The sequence below is a fragment of the Kogia breviceps genome, chromosome 3 (assembly GCF_026419965.1).
Source record: "Kogia breviceps isolate mKogBre1 chromosome 3, mKogBre1 haplotype 1, whole genome shotgun sequence".
In the NCBI taxonomy this organism is placed as follows: Eukaryota; Metazoa; Chordata; class Mammalia; order Artiodactyla; family Physeteridae; genus Kogia; species Kogia breviceps.
In genome coordinates, this window is record NC_081312.1 from 76,125,512 (window position 1) to 76,148,344 (window position 22,833).

The 22,833-nt window shown below is 40.1% G+C and overlaps 2 protein-coding genes across 7 annotated transcripts in view; both read left to right on the forward strand.

Moving 5' to 3' along the window:
• Positions 1-2: 2 nt before the first annotated feature.
• RAB2B (RAB2B, member RAS oncogene family) lies at positions 3-16,407 on the forward strand. Its single transcript, XM_059057447.2, has 8 exons — positions 3-350; positions 624-695; positions 3,088-3,155; positions 9,789-9,871; positions 10,079-10,171; positions 13,276-13,387; positions 13,981-14,049; positions 14,747-16,407. The coding sequence occupies exons 1-8, from the start codon at positions 305-307 to the stop codon at positions 14,852-14,854; spliced, it is 651 nt and encodes a 216-aa protein (XP_058913430.1). The 5' UTR covers positions 3-304; the 3' UTR covers positions 14,855-16,407.
• A 2,233-nt stretch (positions 16,408-18,640) lies between these two features.
• CHD8 (chromodomain helicase DNA binding protein 8) overlaps positions 18,641-22,833 on the forward strand; it is a 57,989-nt gene continuing 53,796 nt past the window's right edge. For 5 of the 6 annotated variants that reach the window (XM_059057376.2, XM_067028814.1, XM_067028812.1 and 2 more), the window contains exon 1: positions 18,641-18,722. The gene's annotated coding sequence lies outside the window, so the exon portion shown is untranslated. The remainder of the gene's footprint in view (positions 18,723-22,833) is intronic. The other variant, XM_067028820.1, reaches the window with a different exon arrangement.

The window sequence follows — 22,833 nt, forward strand, 5'->3', positions numbered from 1 at the left end:
CTGATTGGAAGGAGCGCCGTGGGGCTGTTGCGAGTCAGCCCGGGAAGGCCTGAGAGCACTGAAAGGCTAGCTATCGCCCCCTGGAGCTTAGTAGGATAAAGGCAAGTAGGAGTGTTAACAGGCGTCCCTGGAGGTGGTATCTGGGTATTACCGTCGCTCCGACCGAAAGGGGATTTCGAGGGAGAGCAATAGAGACGTGATCTGGGCTAGAGGAGCCGGAGGTCGATAGATTGAGTGGCTAGAGAGGCCGGAGGTAAGGGGCTGTAGAAGTCGGGCGGACCCGGAATCCAGAGGAAACGGGACCATGACTTATGCTTATCTCTTCAAGTACATCATCATCGGGGACACAGGTAACCCGTGGGCGACAGCCCTCAAGCTGGGGCGGGGATTCGAAGCACCGAAATCGGGTCTTGGGGGCGGGGCTCATTCAGTGGGCTGGGCGATTAAGTGAAGCGGGGGCGGGGCGGGCGACCGGGGGCGGGGCTCGGGGCTCCGGGCTCGGGGCTCCGGGCTCGGGGCTCCGGGCTCCGGGCTCCCCGCTCCCCTTCCCGGGTCCCGGACGCCCCGACGCTGGACTGTTCCCGGGCGGCGTAACTCCTACAACGCGCGTCCTCTTCTTTCAGGTGTGGGGAAGTCATGCCTCCTCCTACAGTTTACAGACAAGAGGTTCCAACCTGTCCACGACCTCACAATAGGTAAGTGCATGTACCTGTCCTACAATAGGTTATGAAATAGGGCTAGCTAAAGTGGAAAGTTAGCAGCCTTTGGTGTTCGAAGTAAAAAGTTACCTCTCCCTATTTTTGAACTAATCTAAAGTTATGTTTAGTGAAGTGTGACTAATCAAATGCTGATAAATGGGGAGTAGTGTAATGGGGAGTAAGTAATTGAAAGGTAACTTTAAATTTAGAGATGAGCGTGAGGTATGGATTAGTTGCTGTAGGATTTGTTTTTCCAAATGCAATTTGTATGTCTGTGGAAAATCCCACGGAAACATAACTATTCAAAAACTCACCTTGCTTTGCGGTAAATTAGTCCGAACCTCACATGTGTTTTTTCAAAGTAATCACTACTATATAGATTTTGTGTGTTTGTTGGAAAGAAGGAAGCAAATTGAAGAGCCATCCCAGATTTAGAATTAAAAGGTACATGGAACTAATAGCTTTTGTTTTAAAGAAAAGAGTATGATGGAGTTCAGAGACACACTGGTGATCCTGGGAAGTATGAACATCTTCCACACATTTGTGATATAAGGCATGGCCTGCTGGGGCTTTAACAACCCCTTCCCCATAATCTCCATAACTCCAGCCCCACCCCCAAATATATGTGTAAAACTAGTCTTCTTGCCATGCAGATGCAGTTTCAGAATAAAATCCCTAGCTCCCATTCTTACTATATTGCCACTTCCAAGTCCCACCTTATGGAAGTCTAAGTTACTACTGATCCCAAAGGACTTATTCAGAAATACCTAATGAGGTTAGAAAAGGATTTAGAGGATAGTATCAACAGGAAAATATTTTTGCAAATGAATACTAAGTGCACAACCACTCTGTGCTAGGTGCTAGTGATACAGTGCTTAACAAGGCAAACACTGTGCCTACGTTGAAAGCTCCATTGTAGGAGGTGGGGCTGGGGGCAGATAATGACAAGTAAATTTCAACTGCAAAAGGGGAAAAGAGGTACCACCTCTATCAAGAGAGGCTGAAAATGGAAGAATGAGCTGGAGTTTGCCAAGCAAAGGGGTTGCAGAGATGAGGGAAAAGTGATCAGGACAAGAAGGAATAACATGTGCAAAGGCTCAGGAATAACAGAGATCAGGCTACATTTGGAAAACTGAAAGTAATTTAATATGGTTGGAGCATAGAATTTAAAGTGGAGAGTGGGAAGAAATAAGGCTAGAGAATATATTAGGGATGAAATTTTGAAACACCTGAAGGTAATGGGAGCAAATGACAAGTTTCAAAACAGGAATGTGATCAATCAAGTTTTCCCCAGAGTCCAGTATAGGCTGTGTTTCTTTCTGAATTCAGTTTTCTGTACCAAGATAAACAAGGAAGTTAGGTAGAAAATATGTGCAAAATATGAAGGTTTCTGTGTAATTAGGGGAAGTTGCATAAAAGGGGACAAAAGTGTTATTTTTAAATTCTTCCCCATTGAAATTCCATTCTTCTTGTCCAGAAAGAAAACAAAATTAGTGACTTTTTTTTTTTTAGTAACTATCACTATTCTTGATGAAGAAGTCCAGAGTAGTAAGAAGCAATTTTTTAATTTGTCTTATTGACTGCAGAACTTTAGAGTTGAGATTCTGGTCACATTGTGCCTGGGGCCACTGAATAGCAGAAGCTAGATTAGTGCTCTTTCTTACTTAGAAATCAGAAGTCCTGGAGTAAAGTACTGTATAAAAATAGAAAATAGGACAAATTGTTTGACTTATCATCAAGTAATTTTAATGTAAGTAATCTTCAATTTTTAAGTTTTGTCCTGACATTACCTTGAAAGAAGCTGAATGCCAGGTAAACCAAAATCTTTATCAGACTGTTTCCAAACTCCTAGGAGGAAGGCTGTTTTCCAGTGAACTCGGAATTATTGGAGACCTGAAATGTTTCATTCTTGAGAACCTACTTCTTAGATAGGTGCTTTTCTAAAACAAAAATTCTAGAATTGCAAAAATAAATATTGTTTCATATAGAGGACTATAGAGTGACTTTGAGAAAATATTAGGAAATATTTTCAAAAATTTTAGAAGTTTTTTAAAAAGTTACAAAACTAAACAATACCTAATAACATTTAAGCATTAAATAATAATGCTAAAAATTTATTCACCTTTTCCTTGATTTCTTAATTAGTTTTATCCCCATATCTGCTTTTTGGTTATATTTCCAAGGTCATTCTCTAGAGCACAGTTTTTAATTCTAGAAGGTAAGTAAAACTTCAAGGAGCACAAAATGAATTGGAGCAAATAGGCAGCTGTAATGTGCTTAGTGGTACTAAGTGCAGACAGAGGATGAGTCTTTAGCACGTTGAGGAAAAGCATGACCCTCTCATTCAACATGGCTGTTGTTCATTCTTTCTCTTGGTTTTTACTAACAGGTGTGGAGTTTGGGGCCCGTATGGTCAACATTGATGGAAAACAAATCAAACTGCAAATCTGGGATACGGTGAGAGGAAACAAAAATACTTTAGTCCTGAATATAACAGTAAAGGCTGATGCAGGGGCAAAGGGCTATGATGGTGGGGCTAATGGTGGAGATCAGAGTAGTAGAAGAGTGAAATCAAAGAGATAGGGAAGCTTTCACTTCCATCTGTTACAGTTACAAATTCTGAATGCCATATCTTTTTGTTATAAATTACCCAAATAATATATGAGTTTGCTCTAGTAAAAATATTGATTAAATAATCCCAAATTTGGGAATTCCCTGGCAGTCCAGTGGTTAGGACTCTGTGCTTTCACTGCAAGGGCCCAGGTTCAATCCCTGATCAGGGAACTAAAATCCCACAAGCCACATGGCATGGCCAAAAAAAAAAAAAAAAAAAAAATTCCCAAATTCATTTGTATTTTACTTTGGAATGCATTTTGATTCTTTGGAAATGAGCCTATCTGACTTTGTAGGAATGGATTATATATCTTGAAACTATATATAATCTGATGCTTCCATTTGGGGGAGATTAGAAAGCTGTTAATTCTCTTTATCTCCATCTTAATTCTTTGCTGCTTCAGATTTTTTTTTTTTACTGGGGATGGACAGAGATACCTCAGACTGATGCAGACCAACCCAAATTGAACTGCTCACTCTTTCTAGCTTATTGGCTCACAAACTGGTTCAGGAACTTGGATTGAGATTAAGAAGTAAAGTGATTTGATTTTTTAAAAAATAGATCTTTATTGGAGTATAATTGCTTCACAATACTGTGTTAGATTCTATTGTACACCAAAGTGAATCAGCCATATGCATATGCCCTCTTGCATCTCCCTCCCACACTCCCTATCCCACCCCTTTAGGTCTTCACAAAGCACTGAGCTGATTTCCCTGTGCTATGCGGCTGCTTCCCACTAGCTGTTTTACATTTGGTAGTGTATATATGTCAATGCTACTCTCTCACTTCGTCCCAGCTTACCCTTCCCACTCCCTGTGTCCTCAAGTCCATTCTCTATGTCTACACCTTTATTCCTGCCCTGCAACTAGTTTCATCAGTACCACTTTTTTTTTTTTTTTAGATTCCATATATATGTGTTAGCATTCAGTATTTGTTCTTCTCTTTCTGACTTACTTCACTCTGTGTGACAGACTCTAGGTCCATCCACCTCACTACAGATAACTCAGTTTCATTTCTTTTTATGGCTGAGTAATATTCCATTGTATACATGTGCCACATCTTCTTTATCCATTCATCCGTCGATGGACATTGAGATTGGTTCCATGTCCTGGCTATTGTAAATAGTGCTGCAGTGAACATTGTGGGACATGTCTCTTTTTGAATTATGGTTTTCTCAGGGTATATGCCCAGTAGTGGGATTGCTGGGTCATATGGTAGTTCTATTTTTAGTTTTTTAAGGAACCTCCATACTGTTCTCCATAGTGGTTGTATCAATTTACATTCCCAGCAACAGTGCAGGAGGGTTCCCTTTTCAACCACACCCTTTCTAGCATTTATTGTTTCTAGATTTTTTGATAATGGCCATTCCTACTGGTGTGAGGTGATACCTCATTGTAGTTTTGATTTGCATTTCTCTAATAATTAGTGATGTTGAGCATCTTTTCATGTGCCTCTTGGCCATCTGTATGTCTTCCTTGGTGAAATGTCTATTTAGGTCTTCCACCCGTTTTTTAATTGGATTGTTTGTTTTTTTGATATTGAGCTCCATGAACTGTTTGTATATTTTGGAGATTAATCCTTTGTCTATTGTTCATTTGCAAACATTTTCTCCCATTCTGAGGGTTGTCTTTTTGTCTTGTTCATGGTTTCCTTTGCTGTGCAAAAGCTTTTGTTTCATTAGGTCCCATTTGTTTATTTTTGTTTTTATTTCCTTTACTCTAGGAGGTGGGTCAAAAAGGTCTTGCTGTGGTTTATGTCAAAGAGTGTTTTTCCTATGTTTTCCTCTAAGTGTTTTATAGTCTCTGGTCTTACATTTAGGTTTTTAATCCATTTTGAGCTTATTTTTGTGTATGGTGTTAGGTAGTGTTCTGATTTCATTGTTTTACATGTAGTTGTCCAGTTTTCCCAGCACCACTTATTGAAGAGGCTGTCTTCTCTCCATTGTATGTTCTTGCCTCCTTTGTAGTAAATTAGGTTACCATATGTGCGTGGATTTATCTCTGGTCATACTATCCTGTACCATTGATCTATATTTCTGTTTTTGTGCTAGTACCATACTGTGTTGATTACTGTAACTTTGTGGTATAGTTTGAAGTCAGGAAGCCAGATTCCTCCAGCTCAATTTTTCTTTCTCAAGATTGCTTTGGCTATTGGAGGTCTTTTGTGTTTCCATATGAACTGTAAAATTTTTTTTTAATTCTGTGAAGAATGCCACTGGTAGTTTGATAGGGATTGCATTGAATCTGTAGATTGCTTTGGGTAGTATAGGCATTTTCACAATATTGAGTCTTCCAATCCAAGAACATGGTATATCTCTCCATCTGTCTATGTCATCTTTGATTTCTTTCATCAGTGTTTTATAGTTTTCTGAGTACAAGTCTTTCACCTCCTTAGGCAGTTTATTCCTAGATATTTTATTCTTTTTATTGTAGTGGTAAATGGGAGTGTTTCCTTAATTTCTATTTCTAATTTTTCATTGTTGGTATGTAGGAATGCCAGAGATTTCTGTTCATTTATTTTGTAACCTGCAACCTTACCAAATTCATTGATTAGTTCTAGTAGTTTTCTGGTGGCATCTTTAGGATTTTCTATGTACAGTACCATGTCATCTGGAAACAGTGTCAGTTTTACTTCTTCTTTTCCAATTTGTATTCCTTTTATTTCTTTTTTTCCTCTGATTGCCGTGGCTAGGACTTCCAAAACTATGTTGAATAGGAGTGGCAAGAGTGGGCATCCTTGTCTTATTCCTGATCTTAGTGGAAATGCTTTCAGGTTTTCACCATTGAGTATGATGCTTGCTGTGGGTTTGTCATATGTGGCCTTTATTATGTTGATGTAGGTTCCCTCTATGCCCATTTTCTGGAGAGTGTTTATCATAAATAGGTGTTGAATTCTGTCAAAAGCTTTTTCTGCATCTATTGAGATGATCATATGGTTTTTATTCCTTAATTTGTTAATGTGGTGTATCACATTGATTGATTTGCTATATATTGCAGAATCCTTGCATCCCTCGGATAAGTCCCACTTGATCATGGTGTATGATCCTTTTAATGTATTGTTGAATTCTGTTTGCTAGTATTTTTTTTGTTGTTGTTTGCTAGTATTTTGATGAGGATTTTTACATCTATGTTCATCAGTGATACTGGTCTATAATTTTCTTTTTTTGTGGTATCTTTTTCTGGTTTTGGTAGCAGGGTGATGGTGGCTTTGTAGAATGAATTTGGGAGTGTTTCTCCCTCTGCAATTTTTTGGAAGGGTTTGAGAAGGATGGGTGTTAGCTCCTCTCTCTAAATGTTTGATAGAATTTGCCTGTGAAGCCATCTGGTCCTGGACTTTTGTTTGTTGGAATATATGTATATGTATATATATATATATATATATATTTTAAAACTTTTAAATTAATTTATTTATTTGTTTTTGGCTGTGTTGGGTCTTCGTTTCTGTGCGAGGGCTTTCTCTAGTTGCAGCAAGTGGGGGCCACTCTTCATTGCGGTGCACGGGCCCCTCACTATCACCGCCTCTCTTGTTGCAGAGCACAGGCTGCAGACGTGCAGGCTCAGTAGTTGTGGCCCACAGGCCTAGTTGCTCTGTGACGTGGGATCTTCCCAGACCAGAGCTCAAACCCGTGTCCCCTGCATTGGCAGGCAGATCCTCAACCACTGCACCACCAGGGAAGCCCTGTTTGTTGGAATATTTTTTTTTTTTTTTTCTTTTCCGGTACGTGGGCCTCTCACTGTTGTGGCCTCTCTCATTGCGGAGCACAGGCTCCGGACGCACAGGCTCAGCGGCCATGGCTCACGGGCCCAGCCGCTCCGCGGCATGTGGGATCTTCCCAGACCGGGGCACGAACCCGTGTCCCCTGCATCGGCAGGCGGATTCTCAATCACTGCGCCACCAGGGAAGCCCGGAATATTTTTAATTATGGTTTCAATTTTATTACTTGTGATAGGTCTGTTTATATTTTCTAATTCCTTCCAGTTCAGTCTTGGAAAATTGTACCTTTCCAAGAATTTGTCCATTTCTTTGTGGTTGTCCATTTTATTGGCATATAGTTGTTTGTAGTAGTCTCTTTTAATCCTTTGTATTTCTGAAGTATCAGTTGTGATTTCTCCTTTTTCATTTCTAATTTTATTGATTTGCGTCCTCTCCATTTTTTTCTTTATGAGTCTGGCTAATGGTTTATCAATTTTGTTTATCTTCTTTAAAAACCAGCTTTTAGCTTTATTGATCTTTGCTATTGTTTTCTTTGTTTCTATTTCATTTATTTCTGCTCTGATTTTTATGATTTCTTTCCTTCTATTGACTTTGGGTTTTCTTTGTTCTTCTTTCTCTAGTTGTTTTAAGTGTAGGGTTAGATTGTTTATTTGAGATTTAAAGTGATTTGATTTTAAAAAGCATTTCTGATGGCCCACTGGAAGTATTTTCATCTGCTAAAGTTAAATGCTGTCATTTGATTCAACCATAACACAGGCCTCCCTCAGACTTTCCCTTTTAGTTCCTAGAAGGCCACACGGAAGGAAGCTTTCAACCATAGCAGAAGACAAGAAAAAGTAAGATAAAAGCAAAACAGGAATCAAATAATTTAAGACGTAAAACCATTAGAGGATAAATAAAATTTAAGTGAGCTCTTGGAGGGAAAAAGCATGTTTTAAATCTTAAAGTTTTGTTATTATTACCAACAAACTTCTTTAGAATTAATTTTGGATTTTGATGTTCTAATAGGTATGCAACTCATTAAAACATTTGTATGATTCCTTTTTTTTTTTTTGGTGGTACGTGGCCCCTCACCGTTGTGGCCTCTCCCGTTGCGGAGCACAGGCTCTGGATGCACAGGCTCAATGGCCATGGCTCACTGGCCCAGCCGCTCTGCGGCATGTGGGATCCTCCCAGACCGGAACACGAACCCGTGTCCCCTGCATTGGCAGGCGGACTCTCAACCACTGCACCACCAGGGAAGCCCTATTTATTTATTTTTAAAACATCTTTATTGGAGTATAATTGCTTTACAATGGTGTGTTAGTTTCTGCTTTATGACAAAATGAATCAGTTATACATATACATATATCCCAATATCTCTTCCCTCTTTCGTCTCCCTCCCTCCCGCCCTCCCTATCCCACCCCTCTAGGTGGTCACAAAGCACCCAACTGATCTTCCTGTGCTATGCGGCTTAAGCTCCTAAATTTAAATTATGACTGTTATTGTTATTATACTCTGAAAAAGCTATTTATTTTCCTATGTCCACATCTTAGTTTTCCTTTTTTTTTTTTTTTTTTTTTGCGGTACGTGGGCCTCTCACTGTTGTGGCCTCTCTCATTGCGGAGCACAGACTCCGGACGTGCAGGCTCAGTGGCAGTGGCTCACGGGCCCAGCCGCTCTGCGGCATGTGGGATCTTCCAGGACCGGGGCATGAACCCGTGTCCCCTGCATCGGCAGGCGGACTCTCAACCACTGCACCACCAGGGAAGCCCAGTTTTCCTGTCTTTAAATTATGAACAATAGTCTTCCTTCCTAAACTTTATGTAGGAATATGAGGATAAAGAATTTCAAGAATGTGAAAACTTTTCCCATAGGATAGATTCAGTGCTCAGGGTATTCATATTTAGATGATTTTGCTTCCTTTAATGAAAAACCCCAAAAAACCCCAAAAACTTCTTCCATTGGGAAACCAAAAGTATCCAGTATATGGGGGCATTAATAAATTGCTCAGTTATAAATAAAACTTAATATCTTGGCCCCAGTTGGAAATGAGATTAGAGTATAAACAGTTGGGTTTCTTTTAGGAAAACTCTGTCCTGGGCCCTGGGCTTCTTTCCCTGTTTGTTATTCCTGTTTGCCATGACAAGATCCCAGCAAGGGACATCTTGGTAGTCCTGCCTTTATTAGCTGAACACTAAAGGTCAGTCAGCATATGCCCAGTTTAAGTACTTTGTATCTAATTTTCTACATTGATCCATCAAAATGAAACTTCCATTAGACAGGGCATTGGCATTCTAAGATAATTTTCCTTTTTATAGATAAAGGAATAGAAACAGAAAAGAAAGTTAACGTGATATGTTCAGCATCATATGGGATTGAAAATACTCTGAGTGTCTAGTTCTATTTCCAGTTCTTTCCTAGGGCATATTGGGAAATGTATGGGAATGTCTTTGGTTGTCACACTGTGGGGCAGTACTAGCATTGTGACGGGGAGCCAGCGACGCTAAACATTCAGCAATTTGATGGACAGTCTTATAGGAAGAGTTGACCCACCCAAAATATCCATTGCACTGTCATGGAAAAATATTGATTTCCCACCTGGACTTCTCCCTGGGCAGTCAGATTTCCTTTTCCCTAATTCTCTTTTCTTAATAGAAGTTCTTTTGTAAAATTAAGTCCTTTGTGTCCTTTGTGTTAGAGTGGCATGTGATCAAGTAATTTCTCTGGAAATAACCTGGTTTTGTTGGGATTTTTTGTTGTTGTCATGTTGATGGAAAAGGCTGGACAAGAATCCTTCCGTTCTATCACCCGTTCCTACTACAGGGGAGCAGCCGGAGCACTGCTGGTGTACGACATTACAAGGTGAGCCACATCTGGTGGGTGAGAGGGAGAGTCTTCTCTCCTCAAAATCTTTTTTATCTACTGAATCTAGTTAGAATGCTAAAGAGGAAAGGCCTCTCTAGTATTTTTCTTTACACGTATAATTTTCCCCCTTTTCCCATACATTTGGAATTCCTTTGGCATTTTGAAATACTCCTTTGACCCACTTTCTAAACTTTTCTGCTGTAGGCGTGAAACCTTCAACCACCTGACCTCGTGGTTAGAGGATGCCCGGCAGCACTCTAGCTCCAACATGGTTATCATGCTGATTGGGAATAAGAGGTAAAATTTTATTTGTATAAATAATAAGTACCAGGAGTCATCTAGGTACTCTGTGGACATTGGATCATTTGGGCCCTAAACTTTTTTAGTTTAGGTACATTTAGTGTCTCAGTTAAAAAAAAAGAAAAAAATTATTGTGGTAAAATATACATAACGTAAAATTTACCATTTTAACCATTTTTACGTAGATAGTTTTGTGGCATTAAGTATATTTACATTGTTCTGTAACCATCACCACCATTCATCTCCAGAACTTTTTCATCTTCCCCGACTGAAAGTCTATTACTATAAACAGTAACTCCACATTCCCCATCCCACCAGCTCCTAGCAACCAACCACCATTCTACTTCCTGTCTCAATAAAGTTGACTATTCTAGGCACCACATATAAGTGGAATCATACAATATTTGTCTTTTTATTACTGGCTTATTTCATTTAGCATAACGTCTTCAAAATTTATCCATATTGTAGCATGTGTCAGAATTTCCTTCCCTTTTAAGGGTGGATAGTAATCCATTGTATGTATTTACCACATTTTGTTTATTCATCCATTGATGTACATTTCAGTTGCTTCTACCTATTGGCTATTGTGAATAATGCTTCTTGTCAACATGGGTGTACAGAAACCTGTTTGGGTCCCTGCTTTCAATTCTTTAGGGTATACACCCAGAAGTGGAATTTCTGGATCTTATGGAAATTCTGTTTGATTTTTTGAGGTACCGCTGTATTGTTTTTCATAGTGGCTACACCATTTAACATTACTACCAACAATGCAACAAGGGTTCCAGTTTCTCCACATCCTCACCAACACTTGTTATTCTCAATAAATTTTCTAATGCACCCATAGGCCAAAAGACATACCTAATAGTTTTGTTATTAAATAGATCTAAACAGCTTAACAAGTATTTTTGTCATAACAACTAACTGAACAATGAAAAACATAAATTAAAAGAAAAAGAATTTTTTATTTCATTCTTAAATAACCATAATGACAGCACAGCTTCTCAAACCTTGGAATCAATATTGGACACTACCACTCTCTGTTCCAAATTGATTTTAGTGCAGGGTTTGCTTTTTGTCACAGCAACTGCCAAAAAGTCAGCTTCGCAAAGCTGTGCAAATGTTGAATGGAATCTGTCAGGATCTGATGGTGACATTGCCAGTTATATCAAGCTTATCATTTATTTGGTGTTCTGATGTTGAGTGTTGCTGTGTTTCCCTTGAATATTTAAAGTAACCTGTGGCACCCTTGTGAGTTTGTAGTAGTGCCTAAGGTGCACCGTTTGAGAACTGTGGCCACAGACTAATTGTATTCATTTATTGGTTCAACCAATTTATGGAAAACCTGTTATGTCTTAGACATTGTGCCAGACCCTGAGCGTGCAAGGTGAAAACAAAGTCCTGCCCCCATTCCCATGGAGCTTACAGTCAATGGGGACATAGATATTGAATATAAAATGATTTGTATCTGATTACAAATTATGATAAACGCAGCGAAGGGGAAGAAAAAGGGCACTATAAAAAAGAGTACCAGGGTACTTATTTTTGATTTAGAGTTGTAATTTAAGCTGGAATCTGAAGGATGTGCAAGAGTTCAGTGGGCAAAGATTTTTTTAAAAGGTATAAAATAGGGGTAACAAACTGTGTGAAAGCCTTAAACTGGGAAGAAGCTCGATAAGTTTATAATGTTGAAAGAAACCTGGTATGGTTGGACTAAATCAGAGGGGAATGGTGCAAGATGAGGTTGGAAAAGAAGGCAGGGGCCAGATCTCATCATGGCACTGATCTGAGAGAGGAGTTTGGATTTTATTCTAAACACAGTAGGAAGCATTTAAGAGTTTTAAGCAGAGAAGTAGCTTGATCAGGTTTTAAAAGATCACCCTGGATAGGAGCAAGGGTTGACGTGGATCTCGGCAGCAGCAGTCCAAGTGAGAGAGTGGTGGATTAGACTAGGTCGATGACACTGAGAGAGAGAAAAGGATGATTTTAAGGTACATTCTGGAGTATCTCGCTTTGGGGTGGATAGCGTATTTGGAGTGAAGGAGGAAAAGGTGTTAATAATGTCTTGGTTTTGGGCTTGTGCCATTTATGGAGATGTGGAAGCTTGGGACAGAATCAGGACATTTCATTTTGATGTACTTCTGAGGTGCCTTTTACACATCAGAGTGGAAATGAAGAACAGACAAATGGACAAACTGATCTGGGGCTTAGAGGTATGTCTGGGCTAGAGGTACAAATTTTGGACTGTTGCCATTTAGGGTTAGTTCTTCCCTGGTCTTCACAGAGCTGATGAATAATAAATCTACATTTTGCAGGTTTGTTGTTCTCTACTGGACTTACTCCTTGATTTTTTTTTTTTTTATGGTGAATAACTGGAATCCTCCCAAATGAAAATTTCCAATTTGAAAAATGAAAATCAGACAGTTCACCATTGCCTTATTCTGCAGCCTTTTATCCTGTCTTGCATAAAGTCTTTCCATGCCACTTTATTTTTTCTCATTCTTTGGCTCTGTCTTCGCATCCTCAGTATCACCTAATTTTATCCATATCATTTTCTCTGAATCCCTCATTTCCCTGGTGGCAGGCTGCTACTTATTATACACATTAATAATGAGACTAGTGAGCGTTAAGGCAACTGTGTTCTCCCTATTCCTGGCTCTCTCTCTTCTTGTGGATTAATTCTAGTAAAGAGGAAGACACTTATCACTATGGGATTTGACATCTATGACTTTTCTACTTTTCAGTAACTGGAATTTCCCTTTCCTCTTCTTTCCTTTGCTTTAACTGGATCTCATTCAAAAAAGAAGCATAGGGCATAGACCTTGAGTAACGAGGGGGCTTGCCTAACCTCTTATAAACCTTTTTCTCTGTAATAAGAGTAAGGTATTATCCTCAACCATGCAGCAGCTGTCAAGAATCTGATCTGAAGAATATTTTCCAAGAGGCTACAGAAATCAGTAACCCTATACAAGGAACATCATGCAGGATTAACATTCTTTATGGATTAACTGACAGTTGAAACAGCTATGGGATTCTTTTAGAACAAGAGTTTCTTCTTTCACCTGGATCTTTTTTTAGTTTTCTCCCCAATTAATCTTTTGCAGTGACTTAGAATCCCGTAGGGATGTGAAGAGAGAAGAGGGAGAGGCCTTTGCTCGGGAACATGGACTTATATTCATGGAAACGTCAGCCAAAACAGCCTGCAATGTTGAAGAGGTACTATTTGGGAAAAAGTAGGGAAAGTTTTCAGAGATTATACCATATCTTTGTCCTTTTATTCGGAATTCTCTTCCCTTATAAGACATGGGTAAGAAAAGGATGTCTTATGGTCATAGTGACCATATGTCTCCCTTTAAGGGAATTTTTCCATTTCTTTTTCCTTGATTCCTAAGGCTTTACTTTTATATTAGATAACATTAATTGGTAAGTGTGAATTGACACTGCTGTTATTTGTAAATCAGTAGAACTAATGGATTCTACTTTAGTCATTCGTAAGCCTGATACTGACTGTATCTTCAGTAACTAACTGAGAAGAGAGCATGTTTGTTTTATTTGCAGAGGGTGCCAACCTAGGAACCCTAGGTATATCATGTGTCAGTACCAAAATACCATAGAATCCCCTTTTTCTTTTTGAAAATACTCTCAATGGCTTTTACAGGGCCTTTGGGGGACCGTCTGTATTTTTACTCCATTCTCCTAATAGTTCCTAATTCACCTTTGAAATCCAAATAGGAATAATATTTGTATTCTCTTTTCTTAATCTCTCTACCTAAACTTGAGCCTAATACTATGGTTTATGTTTCCTTTAGGCCTTCATTAACACAGCCAAAGAAATATATAGGAAGATCCAGCAGGGTTTATTTGATGTCCACAATGAGGTGAGATAGGGTGGGGGTCTGACAATTAACTTTGCTTTGTCTTAAACAGGATAGGAAGCTCCCTAGAATGTAAGCACTTCCTATCTAACATGATACTATTTGAAGCTATGCCAATTCATACTTGATTTTTTTTTAATATAGGTACACAGAAACCTGTCATCCTTTTTGTTTTTTCTCAAGTCTGAGACCCAGAATGCTTAAAGAGATTATTAATTGGTGATCTAAAAGGTTTATACATTATGGGAGATTTTCTTTTCAACCTCAGTTTTTTACTATTCCAGAGCTTGGGGAAGTGTGATTCTTAATTGCTCAGCATGGCCATTTCTATAAAGCAAATTTGGGGTCAAAACAGAAAAAAGAATTATATGCTAATATGCTGCCAGTTCTCTTTTACCTCCTCTTACTCTTACCTAATCACATCCTGATTCTGCACATAGCTATGAAATTTAAGTATAACAGTCACTTTAAAAATGGGCACAAAAGCCACTTCTAGTCATCGATAATACCAGAGCTGGTCATCTCATCTTCACTGTCACAGATTACTGTTCCACAGCAGTCTGGCTAGAGTGCATGGTTACCTGCCAAGGCCATATCTACTTCTAGAAAATGTGATTAATGATTTCTCCTTTTACCCCTCTCCTTTCTCCCACTTAACTTTCACACTGAGGTGGGAACTACTGCCTCTTTTATTCTACAGGCAAATGGCATCAAGATTGGCCCCCAGCAGTGTATTTCAACATCAGTGGGACCCAGTGCCTCCCAGCGGAGCTCTCGTGACATGGGGTCCGACTCTGGCTGCTGCTGAACATCTGGCCTGGACTCTTTTTTCCTTCCTGGAACAGCTTCAGATCAATAGGCTTAAAGAAAGAGGTCTTACTTGCTTTGGCTGAGAAAAGCCTCTTTTCAAGGTGTGATGTTTTGCCTTTCCACTTAAAGACCAGGGGAGAATTTGGGCCCTTATTGACCTGTCCTTCTTCAGGGACGTGAGCATTCCCTATAGATTAGGGCTCTTCTCATCCGTCTATTTTAATTTCTAAAATGTTAGGATCCAAGCTGATTGTCATGGTAGTTCAAAACTAAATTCTTTTATAAGCATATACAATCTACTCCCCACCAAGAATTAGTAACAACGGTCTAGGACCTTCTGCTTGAGCACTTGAGATGACTGGGATCCGGCTGGCCTTTTGACCGTAGATCCTCAGTCTTGGGATTTCATTGAATTTTTTCACTTGCCACGTCATAAGATGTGTTGCAGATAGCAGTTCCTTCTTGAACTGCTCAAGGATGCTGAATACTTCTCCATCATCCCATTGCTAGTTTCTCTGTCTTAGAGTAACTACAAAATTTTGAAAGCAGTGGAGTTGCTCCTGGACCTGTAGCCACTTACTATCATTACCTAGAGAAAACATCTTTCCCTGTTCATTTCGTTTTAGGGACCAGACCTAACATTAGTAAGTCAGTGTCTTTCACCAAATAGACTCCTGCTGTTTCCTCACACACACTTCTTAAGGAGACCTATTTAGACTTTCTACCGTAGTCAAGCTAATCTGCTTACTGGACATGACATATTTGCTTCCACTCCTATGCCTTTGCACATGCCCTACTCTCCACTAACATTATATTCAAAGTCCACATTTTTTTCCTTCAGAACGCCTTCTTTGACTGACCTAGGGACTTCTGAACAATCATTGACATGGTACCTTTTAGCTTTCATATATTGTTTATTCATATGTATATTTATTTGTATTTATGTTACTTTGTAAATATGTTTTATAGTAGCTTTGTGTGTGGAACCTGTCTCCCCATGTAGGTTGTAAGCTCCTTGAGAGTAGGAACCGTGTTATCCTTTTAGTTTTGTAAACCGCTTCCTCCACCATTCCTTCACAGTGCCTAGTGCTACTCCTGTGATCACTGAATTTGACTGACATACCTAAAGACCTGGAACAGGTTTATCTTAGGCTGCAGAGGAAACAAAAGGCCTTAGAGTCATCTCTTTGTAATTCTATCTCAATCTCTTCCACCTGCTTACACTGGATTCTGTATTGCTCTTCTTCCTCTCCTTTCTCTCCCTTCCCTGGCTCTTCACCTCCATTCCATGCAGCATACACTAAGGCTGCCTGCTTCCAAGCAGTCAAATGAGTGGATACTTCTCCAGCCATTCTCCTTTTCAAGAGCATATAATACTATCCTAGTCAGCTTTGCCTTAGCTTCACTCATCATGCAGCCTTCTGGGCCAGTTGCTATATCATTTTGACTTGATGTCCCATTCTCTTCCACAGCACTGAGGTCTCGTGAATTTTCCTCATTGTTTTTGTTGATGATGAATTGTTTCATAATTAAATATATGCATGTATCCAAGCTACTGGCATTTCGTGTGTCATTTCTGATTGTATCCCAAACATAAGTAGATACTCTCCTTCTAGGGAATTGTATCAAAGGTATTGGAAAAAGCCTCCTTAAGATACATTGATTTTATACAGGATTCTGCCCCCAGTAGTAGTGGTATTATTTAATAGTGCACGGCAGGAAGTTGGAAGGCATTTGGAGTATTGCTTTGATTATTGTTTGGTTTGGTTTTGTTTTTGAAAAATCCTAGCTCATTCTAAAAGGCATTGAGGCTGTTGAATTTGGCCTGCCCCCTCACACCAGGGACAAAACTAAAGTAAACATAACTTAATAGTTTCTGTACAGGAGTTTTCCTTTACCAACCAGAAAAACCTTTAGTGATTGGGATGAATCAGAGCACTGATCAGAGATAGCATTCTGCGTAGAGCTGCTGCTTTCAGAGTCATTAAAGGATACCATTTTGATATTTTAGAGTGTATCTTTTTGATCTGAATCCCACATCCAGTTATTTTATCCAAACCACTGATAACCTATACTCAGGTATTTCACCAATTTTAGGGAAGCATGGGAAACAGAAGTACCTGGGCAAATTCATGACCTGTGTTGATCATTGCTGATGTTCTGAATGAAATGGTCATGAAGAATTACAGAAAGTGGATCTCCCACTCCCATGTGAAGAATAGTAGTTATAAGATAATATGGGTGTTGGTTGGTTTTTGAAGGCCAGAACCATTGGAAGTCATACTATTTATAGCAGTCTAAATCATTACTATTTATAGATCATTGCAGATAGCAGGCACACCCATTCCCCTTTCTATAATGCCTATTAACTGGTTTTTTAGATAGTAGGTTTATTTTGTACCAAATAAGCAGAAGGATAATAGGTTCTCATTCTAGAAACTTAATAATTAAGATCATATCTGTCTATGCATTTACAGACAAATATATTGTTCTGGTAAGCCCTAATACTAACATCAAGTTTAATTTGGCCAACAGATTTTGTTCAATTTACAGAGAAATGTATTTGGCCAAGTCTTAATAACTTCTGCGATAAAATACTGATTCGTGTGACCCCTTAAGGTCTCTGAGCTCCCACCATGTATGACCATGCAAATGTTACTCCTTGAGAAATTCCTTTAATAATACAGAAAGACTCCCTTCACTCAAGAATTCAAAAAAATAAAAACTTCATGTAGCAAGTTGTAATAGCAGTAGAGATTTAAACTAGAAAACGCGGGAAAATCTCACTGAGGGCAACAGAATTTCACCTACACTAAAATTATTAACAACTTAAACGCAGTTATTAGAACATTACTCTGCAGCCAATGTTTCTAAGGCAGTCTCTTAATGCCCCTCCTCCTTGAATATAATTTCACCTTTAAGACTAATGCTATCTGTAGTCACAGGTAGTTTGGGTCTATTGATGAACTTAGGCCTTAAAAAAAAAAAAAAGTTGAAATTCTTCCCTGAATCCTGTTCATTTCCAACTGACTAGCATTACTCTGTACCGTCAAAGTCAGAACACTGGAAACCTTGCACGTGAAGCATAAAGATTAGAAGCATCTAGAATAGATGCATAACCTATGTTGATCTTATGCTGATATCCTGAGGAGTGAGGTGACTCCAAAGGATTATCCCAGGAACTCGGAAAATCCACTCATTCCGAGAATGCATTTTTGCTTCTTTGATTTGGTCAAGATCGCTTCCCTCGTATGAGAGAGGGTGGGGGCTGCCTCCAAGCGCATTCAGCACTATTCCAGATTTTCTCCCCATCGTAACTGAGGGATACTCTGATCATCTAAAGGAGAGTACATGGGAGCTGCACCTAAGTAGTCCGACAGAACGCCGAAAGGGACTTCAAAATCCTTAAGCACCCCTTCCTCCTCCCCGCCCTAAGGCACCAGCCCGATCCAAGATGGCTTCCCAGAAACAGGTAACTAAACGTTGTTTTCGTTTAGAGCGCCCCCAACGGCGGGGATCAAGAAAAGATGCCGAGAGATCTGAAAGTCCGTGAACTGAGAGCCGTCAGAGCCGACCTACCGCCAAATTTTATTTTCAATCAGGCATATTTGTGGTTGCCTCAGCCTTTTAGGCCCTCCCACCCTCAAGAGACTTCCTGGATGGCACTCACACTACCCTGCTGGAAGAGGCGGGGAGTAGGCCCTGCCATTGGTGGGTGGGAGCGTAGGTGGGCGGAGCGAGGGAGAATGGACTACTAGCAAGCTAGATTGAGCCGAGGGCTGGCCATGCTCCGCCGGAAGGCGCCTTGTTCTCCGAAAGGGTGAATTGAAACGCTGGTTGGAAAGGAAGCACCAGGACTTGTTCAGGTAGGCTTTCCGCTCACGCCCGCCGCTCATTGCTGGTCCAAGAGTCTTTGCAAAAGCTGATGCTCTTAGAATTGGCTTCCATAACTCATTCTCCTCCTCGCGCCCCCGCCCTCTGCCCGTCCCCCAGTTGTAAGGGATCAGGTGCTGGGTGATGCTCTGGACTGAACCATTCTCCTTTGTGAGAGGCCGGGGTAGAGGGCGGCTGCCGGGCCGAGGGGCCCGAGTCGGGCCGAGCCGCGAACGGGGCTGCGCCGGCCCCTGTGAAGTTTTTAGGGCTTGTCATTGCATTTCTGGGTATCGTGTAGATTTGAGGCAGCTCCTTGTTGTCTTTGCCCCTTCAGAGGAGGAAAAACTCCCCGGCTCCGTTTGGTTACTCCATACTTTGGACTCAGAAGTGGGAGGTTAGGGATTTTTTCTTTTTTTTTAATTGCTTTTTTTTTTTTTTTTTTTTTTTTTTTTTTTGCATTTTAGCAATAAAGGTGGGTAAGAGAGCATGGGGTGAGCCTGTGCAGATTGTTTTACATTCTTAGGTGTAATTTCTGTGGATCTTTGGGAGAGCAGAGCAGGCTTTTGGACGTGTTCAGAGATGTGGGAAGAGAGAAGCTCAAGCCTTACATCTCCATTGACAAGTCTGCAGAGGTCACTGGTTTTCTGTTGCATTATGTAAACTCTTAAGTGCCAGAAGACCCCTCCCCCTACCTCGGAGCGAATGCAATTTCTTTATTTACCTGTCTCTAGTGTCGCAGGAAATTTCCCTGCCATTGCAGCAGCTGTTTAAATGCATGCAGCATTTCCTACCTTTTAAGGGTCAGTCCTAAATGATTAAGGTCTTCAAGGAAGAGGTGAATAGTGGTGTATAGATGTTTAGTGGGCCAATCTCTTTTCAATGACTGAGCACAGTGAGCCAGAAGTCGAAGACTTAGAACTTGATGTCTTTTTCTTTTAAAGAATAGACATAGCGGAACGCCCCAAACACCAGAGAAGCCGCATTATGTCTGCTACACCCTACCATCACACTAGCATCCACAGATTGTTTACTCTTCATGTTGTTCTGAACCTGTCAGTTCAGTTGGGGATTCTCTAACTGGTTATCCTTAGCATCACGTGAGGTCCTATCTGGTGTGGGGCACTTTAGGTGCTAGAAGGTGAGTTTGTGATTTGAATAACGTTCTCTCTTAGTTCATTAGATGACGTCTTCTGCTTAGGAATTTCTTTTGTATTAATCAACAAATAGTTGTCAGAACAAACTGTGGTCAGCCTCTTAGGACCAGAACCTGGGAAGCTTCTCATTCCAAGTATTTTGGATTATCCCACCCCTTAAAAGAAAAGAAAAATTATGATAAGGGAAACAACATTTTTCATTTGAGAAGTCAGGTCGCAAGAGCGGAATGCCAGTGGGTCTGCAAGGCAAGATGAAGGACATTGGCCAAAGAGAGGGTAGCGCAGTGTGTGTAAAGACAGGCTTGGGGGAAGGTTTAAAACTGCAGTAGTAAAGGAGTAGTGGATTGGGATAAGGGATTTGATGGAGCAGTGCATGGGTACTTGCACAGTTGTCACCTTCCCCATGTGTGATCTATCCTGTGCATGTGGCCTTTTGAGTGTGTCAGTTCCAAAATTGACAAAATCCATTTAGACTTGGGTAGAAAATGATAGAAATAGAAATCTGATGAGCTGGTTGTGAATCACCAGGAAACACAGATCTTGTATTTCCTGGGACAGCCTTCTCTGCAGCACCTGCTGGGTGATGGGGTGAAAGAATCTTGGTATTGTAACCACCACTTCAGTTTTGCTTGTAACAAGAAAAATTTGCCACTTTATGTGAAGAGTTGAGTTTTTGATAGGTAAGGTAGGATGGCGATGGGGCTTAGTCTCTAAAAGAAACCATTGTACACATCTCCTTTGGAAAGGGTGCAGTATTTCTGGGCAAAACTACCTCTTAAGATTAATTTGTGGGTTCCAAGCATTGTGCTTGCTTACTGAAAGAATGAGATTTGATATTCTCATTTGTGTGGAAGGACTGTAACATCTTCACAGCGTTCAGATGAATACTAAATGCTTTGAAGATATTGTTTGTCTACAGTCCTGCAAGGGTTAAGCTATCTTCTGAGCTTAGGTTTAGCCTAATACCTAAAGGATAAGCAGAAGACAAATATTTTTCTGGACCCTCTACCCTCACCCCTAGAAGTCACTCCACTTCTGGAGTTGCATTTGAGCCAGCCCCTGATCTGTAGGTCTTTGCTCTACCTACCCTTGCACTACTGTAACGAACTTAGTATTTACTGTTTTACTTTTAGCATTCAGTCCATTGATAGACTATCGTTTCATATCTTACTCAGTTTAACTTTTTGTATCTCTTCTTTAATTAATTATTCTCTTTCTCCCAGAGTTGGTGCTCTTCCTTTCATCCTTCTGTTACAATTTTGTTCACTTTGCCTTTTGTTTCAATTCACCTACATTGTCCTTTTTTTTTTTTTCCTTCCGTACGCGGGCCTCTCACTGTTGTGGCCTCTGCCGTTGCGGAGCACAGGCTCCGGACGCGCAGGCCCAGCGGCCATGGCTCACGGGCCCATGTGGGATCCTCCTGGACCGGGGCACGAACCTGTGTCCCCTGCATTGGCAAGTGGACTCTCAACCACTGCGCCACCAGGGAAGCCCTACATTTTCCCTTTTTGCATCTGTCTTGAGGCCGTTTAAGAACGCAGAGATCCTAATTTTTAAGATATATTTCCTTTGGTGCCTAATACCCGAGTAACAGTTGTATTTCTGTTTTTTGTCTTTTTTTGTTTTTTGTTTTTGGACCTCACAGAGCGGCATGTGAGATCTTAGTTCCCCCACCAGGGATTGAACCCACGCCCCCTGCAGTGGAAGCGTGGAGTCTTAACCACCGGACTGCCAGGGAGGTCCCAACGGTTGTATTTCTATAGAACAAAGCTGTTGTATGAACCATTTACTGTTGCCTAAAGGTTTATTTAACCATTTATTACAATTTGAATTTTATCCTGGATAACCTTCCCCCAGCATTAACCTCTGTTTTGTTTTGTGTGTACACTTGTATGAAGTTGTAATTTGGCTCTGTTTTTTGCCTAAAAAACTAATTCATATTGCCTTGAAGATTTTCATTGTCTCTGTATTGCAAAATAAGTCCACCTCAAAATAAGTCTCTGAGATTTCTCATTAAGCTGTTCAATAGGTAACGTTTCTTTTGCCCTTTTATCACTGGTCACATTCTATCCTTCACTAGACTCTTGGTTGTTGAACGACGCATGAAGCAAAATGCTCAACTTTAAAATATGTTAATTCTTGCTTTCAGATCGCAGCAGGAGACTTTTAAAAATAAAGCACTTAATTTCTACCCACAAATGTACATTACATGATAATAAAAAGCCTAGCAGGCGTAAACAGAAAGACTGGCATAGATAATTTCTTTGCATTCACCTTCAGCAGGGATGAATCCAGGAATGTATTCCAAGCAGTAGAGCAGTGTAGGAAGCCTAGACAATGTTCTAGCCTCTTCCTATTCAGACTTTTCCAAGTATATTCTCACTAGTTTGTTTGAAAAGAGTTCCCAGAACATGTTCAAATAAAAGTACAAAAAAATTTCAACATCAAACCAAGGATTTTAAACATGACTTACTCTTATGTGTAATTTTTAAGAAAAGATTGGCTTCATAACTGAAAGAATGAACCATTCCTGATTTTATTTCCTCAGTACATTTCCAGAGAAATTTATTGCATATGGCTTCTTTTTATTTGGTATTTTCAGACTTTATTTCATTTTAAAAAGGTAATTAAATGACATACTACTGAAATTACTAGATAATAATAGAACTGTGCTTCTTTCCTCCACTGTATGTCAGCACCCTAAATCTGATAGTTCTAAACCTTTAGGCAATGTCCCAATATTCCAGTAATTAGTAACTGTAATAACAACACCATTTTGTTCTGTTTTGTAGTTCTACTAAAACTATATCAGGAACTCTCTGAGAAAGAATATGTATTAACTGAATTCTTTTTCTTTTTTTTTTTTTTTGTGGTACGCGGGCCTCTCACTGTTGTGGCCTCTCCCATTGCGGAGCACAGGCTCCGGACGCGCAGGCGCAGCGGCCACGGC